The 10,000-nt window shown below is 35.9% G+C and overlaps 2 protein-coding genes across 2 annotated transcripts in view; one reads left to right on the top strand and one right to left on the bottom strand.

The window, feature by feature from the left end:
• cmc1 (C-x(9)-C motif containing 1) overlaps positions 1-8,172 on the top strand; it is a 12,289-nt gene extending 4,117 nt beyond the window's left edge. Inside the window, exons 3-4 of the mRNA XM_079624696.1 lie at positions 2,023-2,113; positions 7,731-8,172. Coding sequence (XP_079480822.1) covers positions 2,023-2,113; positions 7,731-7,851 — 212 coding nt within the window. The 3' untranslated portion in view covers positions 7,852-8,172. The remainder of the gene's footprint in view (positions 1-2,022; positions 2,114-7,730) is intronic.
• A 517-nt stretch (positions 8,173-8,689) lies between these two features.
• The window catches only part of azi2 (5-azacytidine induced 2), a 14,831-nt gene continuing 13,520 nt past the window's right edge, over positions 8,690-10,000 (bottom strand). The window contains exon 8 of the mRNA XM_079624695.1: positions 8,690-10,000. This exon is cut by the window's right edge and continues 909 nt beyond it. The gene's annotated coding sequence lies outside the window, so the exon portion shown is untranslated.

Below are 10,000 nucleotides of genomic sequence, written 5' to 3'. Positions count from 1 at the left end.
GCAAACAATATTTTTTTGCTGCACAGATTTGTTTACTTTAAATCATAGATACAAATAAGTTGTGTGATATTCTTAAAAAAAGATTTAAAAACTGTATTTTTATTATTTTGAGAAGTGCATTCTACTGTACTTATAGTTATATATATGTATATTTAGCAATTTTGTGGATACATTCTCTTTATACACACACATATATATATATATATAAAGAAAATGTTTGCACATAATTTACTGAATTTAAGTAAAAAACTAATTTTACATAATATTTAATGAACATTCACTGAAACCTTTTAAATGAGGATATTGAAGTTTTTAGATTAAACCTAAGATATAAGACAGTGTTCCTGAACGCTCTCTTTATATACACACACACACACACACACACACACACACACACACACACACACACACACACTGTTAATGCGCAGCCGTGAGTTTATGGCTTATTTTAGTGCTGATATCCAGTCACACACTCACACATATCATTATCATACATCTAATATCATCCTCTCTGAATGTGTATGAAGGATCTGTGTGTGTGTGTGTGTGTGTGTGTGTGTGTGTGTGTGTTCATGTTTATGCATCGCGTCAGATGAGATTATATGTATTAGATTAGTGTCACGTTGTGCTTTCTGGAATTGGTTTTGCTCACTCTGCTCTGCATACAGATGCAATATCCCATAATCATAATCATTCAGAAACAAGTAATTACAGTGATGTTTTCTGGAGCTCGAGTCGGGAGAGCGGGACATAATTACAGATGACAGAAGACCCTGATAACAGCCTTTACACACTCACGCACACACACATGCGCACTCACACACACTCACACACACTCACGCACACACACTCACGCACACGCACACTCACTCACTCACACACACACACATGCGCACACTCACTCACTCACATGCGCACACTCACTCACTCACGCACACACTCACTCACTCACGCACACACTCACACTCACTCACTCACGCACACACTCACTCACACTCACTCACACACACACACATGCGCACACTCACTCACTCACGCACACACTCACTCACACTCACTCACTCACGCACACACTCACTCACACTCACACACGCACACACTCACTCACTCACACACGCACACACACACACTCGCACACTCACTCACTCACGCACACACTCACTCACACACGCACACACACACACTCACTCACTCACGCACACACTCACTCACACTCACTCACACACACACACATGCGCACACTCACTCACTCACGCACACACTCACTCACACTCACACACGCACACACTCACTCACTCACACACGCACACACACATGCGCACACTCACTCACTCACTCACGCACACACTCACTCACACACGCACACACACACACGCACACACTCACTCACACACGCACACACACACACTTACTCACTCACGCACACACTCACTCACACTCACTCACACACACACACATGCGCACACTCACTCACACACGCACACACTCACTCACACTCACACACGCACACACTCACTCACTCACACACGCACACACACATGCGCACACTCACTCACTCACTCACGCACACACTCACTCACACACGTACACACACACGCACACTCACTCACTCACGCACACACTCACTCACACACGCACACACACACACTCACTCACTCACGCACACACTCACTCACACTCACTCACACACACACACATGCGCACACTCACTCACACACGCACACACTCACTCACACTCACACACGCACACACTCACTCACTCACACACGCACACACTCACTCACTCACACACGCACACACACATGCGCACACTCACTCACTTACTCACGCACACACTCACTCACACACGCACACACACACACTCGCACACTCACTCACGCACACACTCACTCACACACGCACACACACATGCGCACACTCACTCACTCACGCACACACACACTCACACGTCAAAGATCATTTATCAAAAATATGAGTGTGTGTGTGTGTGTCTAACTCCAGCTTTTCTCCTGTTGTTTCCAGCGTTCAACCGTTGCTGTAAAGACGCCGGTTTCTTCATGGTGTTCAAGTGTCGAGAAGAGAACGCGGCTCTGAAGGAGTGTCTCACGCTGCAGTAAGACTTCATAACATCATAACTCTGCTTATCATCATCATAACTCTGGTTATCATCATCATAACTCTGGTTATCATCATCATAACTCTGCTTATCATCATCATAACTCTAGTTATCATCATCATAACTCTGCTTATCATCATCATAACTCTGGTTATCATCATCATAACTCTGGTTATCATCATCATAACTCTGCTTATCATCATCATAACTCTGCTTATCATCATCATAACTCTAGTTATCATCATCATAACTCTAGTTATCATCATCATAACTCTAGTTATCATCATCATAACTCTAGTTATCATCATCATAACTCTGCTTATCATCATCATAACTCTGGTTATCATCATCATAACTCTAGTTATCATCATCATAACTCTAGTTATCATCATCATAACTCTAGTTATCATCATCATAACTCTAGTTATCATCATCATAACTCTAGTTATCATCATCATAACTCTAGTTATCATCATCATAACTCTAGTTATCATCATCATAACTCTAGTTATCATCATCATAACTCTGGTTATCATCATCATAACTCTAGTTATCATCATCATAACTCTAGTTATCATCATCATAACTCTGGTTATCATCATCATAACTCTAGTTATCATCATCATAACTCTAGTTATCATCATCATAACTCTAGTTATCATCATCATAACTCTAGTTATCATCATCATAACTCTAGTTATCATCATCATAACTCTGGTTATCATCATCATAACTCTGCTTATCATCATCATAACTCTAGTTATCATCATCATAACTCTAGTTATCATCATCATAACTCTAGTTATCATCATCATAACTCTAGTTATCATCATCATAACTCTAGTTATCATCATCATAACTCTAGTTATCATCATCATAACTCTGGTTATCATCATCATAACTCTAGTTATCATCATCATAACTCTAGTTATCATCATCATAACTCTAGTTATCATCATCATAACTCTAGTTATCATCATCATAACTCTAGTTATCATCATCATAACTCTAGTTATCATCATCATAACTCTAGTTATCATCATCATAACTCTGCTTATCATCATCATAACTCTGCTTATCATCATCATAACTCTGCTTATCATCATCATAACTCTGGTTATCATCATCATAACTCTAGTTATCATCATCATAACTCTAGTTATCATCATCATAACTCTGGTTATCATCATCATAACTCTGGTTATCATCATCATAACTCTAGTTATCATCATCATAACTCTAGTTATCATCATCATAACTCTGGTTATCATCATCATAACTCTAGTTATCATCATCATAACTCTAGTTATCATCATCATAACTCTAGTTATCATCATCATAACTCTAGTTATCATCATCATAACTCTGGTTATCATCATCATAACTCTAGTTATCATCATCATAACTCTAGTTATCATCATCATAACTCTGGTTATCATCATCATAACTCTAGTTATCATCATCATAACTCTGGTTATCATCATCATAACTCTGCTTATCATCATCATAACTCTGCTTATCATCATCATAACTCTGGTTATCATCATCATAACTCTAGTTATCATCATCATAACTCTAGTTATCATCATCATAACTCTGGTTATCATCATCATAACTCTAGTTATCATCATCATAACTCTAGTTATCATCATCATAACTCTGGTTTATCATCATCATAACTCTAGTTATCATCATCATAACTCTGGTTATCATCATCATAACTCTGGTTATCATCATCATAACTCTAGTTATCATCATCATAACTCTAGTTATCATCATCATAACTCTAGTTATCATCATCATAACTCTAGTTATCATCATCATAACTCTAGTTATCATCATCATAACTCTGCTTATCATCATCATAACTCTAGTTATCATCATCATAACTCTAGTTATCATCATCATAACTCTGGTTATCATCATCATAACTCTAGTTATCATCATCATAACTCTAGTTATCATCATCATAACTCTAGTTATCATCATCATAACTCTGCTTATCATCATCATAACTCTGGTTATCATCATCATAACTCTAGTTATCATCATCATAACTCTAGTTATCATCATCATAACTCTAGTTATCATCATCATAACTCTAGTTATCATCATCATAACTCTAGTTATCATCATCATAACTCTAGTTATCATCATCATAACTCTGGTTATCATCATCATAACTCTAGTTATCATCATCATAACTCTGGTTATCATCATCATAACTCTAGTTATCATCATCATAACTCTAGTTATCATCATCATAACTCTGGTTATCATCATCATAACTCTGGTTATCATCATCATAACTCTGGTTATCATCATCATAACTCTAGTTATCATCATCATAACTCTAGTTATCATCATCATAACTCTAGTTATCATCATCATAACTCTAGTTATCATCATCATAACTCTAGTTATCATCATCATAACTCTAGTTATCATCATCATAACTCTAGTTATCATCATCATAACTCTAGTTATCATCATCATAACTCTAGTTATCATCATCATAACTCTGGTTATCATCATCATAACTCTGGTTATCATCATCATAACTCTAGTTATCATCATCATAACTCTAGTTATCATCATCATAACTCTGGTTATCTTCATCATAACTCTAGTTACTCATAATGAGTTATGATAATATATTTTCATTTATTATTTGTATGATCACTCATGTGACTCTGTTGTAAAATATTTGACTTGCGTATGGAACTGGATTATGTCCAACTCTTAAATATCTGGTATTTTGACAACAGAGATATTTAGACACTTTTTTGTAAAAACATTTTTTTTGCAAATTAACCCCAAAATATTTTTTTTCTCACTTTAATGATATTCGTAATTCAAACATCAGAGATATTAGTTCCCCGAAAAACATGATAAAATCGATACAATTCTTGAAATTAAGATGATTTCAGTAACGAAATAAGTTTAATTTTCTAGGTAACATCAACTAACAATGAAAGCATCTATCATGTTAATCTCAACATTTACTAAAGCATAAATGCATTATTAAAATCAAAAGTTGCATCTAATATTTAGGCCTAATCGTCCTGAGCTGACATGAACTAACTGTATATTTATGAATGAATGAATAATACTTTACATTAAAGTTCGTTAGTTAACATTAGTGAACTACATTAGTTAACATGAACTAATAATGAACTGCATGTATACAGCACTTATTAATATTTGTTAATGTTAATTTCAACATTTACTAATACTTTATTAAAATCTTGTTAACATTAGTTACTGCACTGTGAACTAACATGAACAGCTGTATTTTTATTAACTAACAATAACAAAGATTAATAAATACAGTAACACATGTATTGCTCATGGTTAGTTCATGCTTTAACTAACTATTGTATTAATATTATATTAGTGTAATATGTGACCCTGAACCACAAACCAGTCACATGGGTCAATTTTCTGAAATTGAGATGTATACATCACATAAAGTTGGATAAATAATCTCTCCATTGATGTGTGGTGTGTTAGGATAGGACAATATTTGGTCGAGACACAACTATTGAAAATCTGGAATCTGAGGAGCAAAAAAATGTAAACATTGAGAAAATCTCCTTTAAAGTTGTGCATTTATGTTCACGATTGTGCTGCATTCACTCACAAAAATACATGTTTTATATATTTACGGTAGGACATTTACTAAATATCTTCATGAACATGATCTTAAAGGATTAGTTCACTTTAATAAACACTTTTGCTGATAGTTTCCTCCCCCCGATGTCATCAAGATGTCCATGTCTTTCTTTCTTCAGTGGAAAAGAAATGAAGGTTTTTGATGAACACATTTCTCCATATAATGGACGTCAATGGGCCCCAAACGGGTCAAGGTCCAGATGACAGTGTCAGCGCCGCTTCAACGGGCTTTAAACGACACCAGACGATGAATACGGCTCTTATCTAGCGAAACCATCGGCATTTCACAAATAAATAAAAAAGTTTAAGTTTTATAAGCACAAGCGCTCGCCTTGCTCTGTTCTGTGATGCGCGTTCGTGACGTCACGTGATACGCAGTTACGCTGTAAAGGTCACGCTTGACGAGTCAGTGTTTACAGATGTGCGGAAGGAGGACCATACACACATATTCAAATGTCTTTGTGTCAGTTTATCGGTAAAATGCCCATCTCGTGTGTGTATCCTGGTGTTGGAATATTAAAAAGCCTAAAAGAAAATTTTCGTCAGGACAGAAATGTTTTACTTCTCACAGAAGCGAGACCTTTACAGCGTAACTGCGTATTACGTGACGTCACGAACGCGCATCACAGAACAGAGCAAGGCGAGCGCTTGTGCTTATAAAACTTAAACTTGTTTATTTATGTTTGAAATGACGATGGTTTCGCTAGATAAGAGCCGTATTCATCGTCTGGTGTCGTTTAAAGCCCGTTGACTGTCACCATCCCACAGGTGGGACGTTTGCCATTATATTTTTAAAACAATAATATCTTAGTAAAAACCTTAAGTAATATTGACAAACTATATATAATTTGAAAGCTTACAATCTCTAGTTTACATATTTGGTGACTGATTTTCAAAATAAATGACAGAGGAGCCGTAATTTATCAATTTGCAACAAGAATATGTTCATCCTCCTAAGGCGTGTTCAGACCTTTATTCTGAAATAGTGATGAACATGAAAAATCATGAAAGAATGGTAGAAACCTCAGTTTGTTTTCATGCCAAGAGTTCAAAAGACAGCATCCATTCAATTCTTTTAGAAAAAAAGCTCTGAAAATGTTTTAGAAATAAAGAAAAACCACATATGGAGATGGAGGCGCCCTTATATGGGCAGTGATGTCCACTAGTGGAGAAGTGTGGTACTGCGCACAAACTAAATCTCACTGAACGCTCATTTCAAGAGATATCAACCTAACATTTAAAACACAACTTGTTGTTTTGGCTTTGATTTTTGTGCAGTTTTAGAGTTACCCAGGTTTTTAAAATATATATTTTATATAAAATATGAATAATTTTATTTTATATTTTCATAAACTCAAACTTCTATAAAGAAATTTCTGTTACACTTTCTTAATTTATTTAACTTTCTACAAAAATCTGCCAATTTTCTTCTTTAAAACAAGACCAATCTTACATCTATGTTCCAAAGCATTCTTTAGTTACAAACATTTAAGTTCGGAATGTGCATTTTCATGTATATTCAAAAAAAGGGGGGTGACACTTAAAGCCCGTTGAAGCGGCGCTGACACTGTCATCTGGACCTTGACCCGTTTGGGGCCCATTGACGTCCATTATATGGAGAAATGTGTTCATCAAAAACCTTCATTTCTTTTCCACTGAAGAAAGAAAGACATGGACATCTTGATGACATCGGGGTGAGTAAACTATCAGCAAAAGTGTTTTTAAAAGTGAACTAATCCTTTAATATCCTCATGATTTTTGGCATAACAGAAAAATGTATAATTTTGACCTATATAATGTATAGTTGGCGATTGCCACAGATATACCCGTGCGGCTCCAGACTGGTTCGGGTCTCATATAATAATGTTGTATTAGTATTGTGAGATGGCGGATGTGTGTGTGTCCTCACGAGTGTGTGTGTGTGTGTGTGTGTGTGCAGTTATCAGGATCCTGCGTTCTTCGAGGAGTGTAAGCAGGAGTATCTGCGGGAGAAGCGTGAGTTCCAGCAGACGGGGGTCCCGGCGCGGGACCGGGCGCAGAGGATCCCCACCAGCATGTAGACGTTCTCCGGCGGATCCGGCGTCTCTATATTCATGATCCGCTCTTATAAAACACCACTCCTGTACTAAAGCCTAATCAGAATTCATAGAGAGTGTTTGAGATCGGCATCAGACGTGTCGTCCCGGGGGAGTCACGCCAGAGATAATGCCTTTCTGGGTTTCAAAACACAAATCCAGAGATTCATGAAGCCTTTTATGAACCGAGTTTGTGCTTCAAATTCAGGAAATTAATTCCTGTAGACCAGTAAAAAAAAAAAAAAGATATGTAAATAATGGCTGACAATGTTATACTTTAAATAATAAAACAATGTTTTCAGTTAATGTGTCAATTAAGGCTTTTTTTTTACGTGTCTGAGTCTCTTCTGCTCACCAAAGCTGTGTTTATTTAATCAGAAATACTGTAAAAATTGTGAAATATTATAATTTAAAATATCAGTTTTCTATGTGAATATACAGTAAAGTGTAATTTATTTCTGTGATCAAAGCTGGATTTTCAGCATCATTACTCCAGTCCTCAGTGTCATATGATTATGTTTATGATTTGATTATTATTAGTTGAAAATGCTTTTTCATGAATCCTTGATGAACAGAAGTTTGCATTTCTTTTGTAACATTATGTTTTAACTGTCTCTGAATCAAGTTAATGGGTCTTTGCTGAATAAAAGCAGAATAAAAGTCTCAAATTCTAACTAAATAAATATATTCAAGACAATAAACAGAAGTTTCCAAATAAAAAAATGAGGGATGGTGGCGAGGGTCATAACATTCATCCTTCAAATGCAAAGTTATAATTATAATTTATGTAGTAAAAAAAAAAAAAAAAAACATGAAATAAAGTCCCACACAGTGATCATTTTTTAATGATCTTCACAGACTTGAGCAAAAAAAAAAAAAAAGTTCACATGAATTAATTTATTGAATATTTACAAACTTTTCAGGATTGAGATAATCCTAAAAAATAATCTACTGTACATTGCATTTTGGTTCACATGTCTGTTGCAGTCGAGCGGAACATGATTAATGTCAAATCAAAACTCGAAATATTTCCGGTTGCACAAAAACACGAACCCGCGATGGAGACTGTGGTCACGTGACGCGTTTCTTCATAACTCAAACTAGCGAATGCGTTATAAGCGTTTGAACACGACAACCTTAGCTAGCAGTGTCTCACCAGTCGAGCCGTAACTAGTGCGATTTTTATACACATATAATAGATATTTTATGGTCTTTGTGCTTCACGCAGTTGGTCTCCAGACTTATGATGATGTCACTGTGATCTCTGTCATTATGAAGCCGCTGTACATTATTAATGCCTTTATGGCAAACAGTTTGTCTCAATTTAGCATTATATTTTGGCCATATATTGTTTACAAGCATCTTTGATCAACTGTGTAAAACAAGTCAACGTGAATGAATCATCAGTGCGCGTTATTCTTCTACAGAAAGTGTTGCGATGTCCATCAGTTCCTGACAGATAAATCAGATTTCATAGATCACGTGATCAGATTTTCCCGCAGAAACGCCTCAGATTACAGAAGTAAAATGGCGGGACTTTGAACAGCCTTTCCACATCAGTTTCTGATCACAGATATATAGAAAATAACCCTAAAAATAAGTTTATATATTTAAATATTTAATATCAGGGAAATTTTATGATCATACAATACATGCGCGCGCACACACACACACACACACACACACACTGCTTTGAAACAATCTATATTGTTAAAAGCACTATATAAATGAAGGTGACTAACAACATACTTGCATATATACACACATACCATACATATGCACACACACACATATACACACATACCATACATATGTACACACACACACACGTAAAATACACTCATACACACATAAAATACACACACACACACAAATACATACGTAAAATACAAACATACATACTATACATATGTACACACACGCAGGTACGTACGTACACACACATACATATGTACACACACACACACAGACACACATACGTACACATAAAATACACACACACACATGCGAAAAATACATGCGTACATACACACATACGTAAAATACACACATACCATACATACATCTATATGTACACACACACACACACACGTACACACAAATACATACGTAAAATACAAACATACATACACAC

Source organism: Phoxinus phoxinus, assembly GCF_949152265.1.
Source record: "Phoxinus phoxinus genome assembly, chromosome: 10".
In the NCBI taxonomy this organism is placed as follows: Eukaryota; Metazoa; Chordata; class Actinopteri; order Cypriniformes; family Leuciscidae; genus Phoxinus; species Phoxinus phoxinus.
This window is presented reverse-complemented; position numbering and strand designations above follow the sequence as displayed.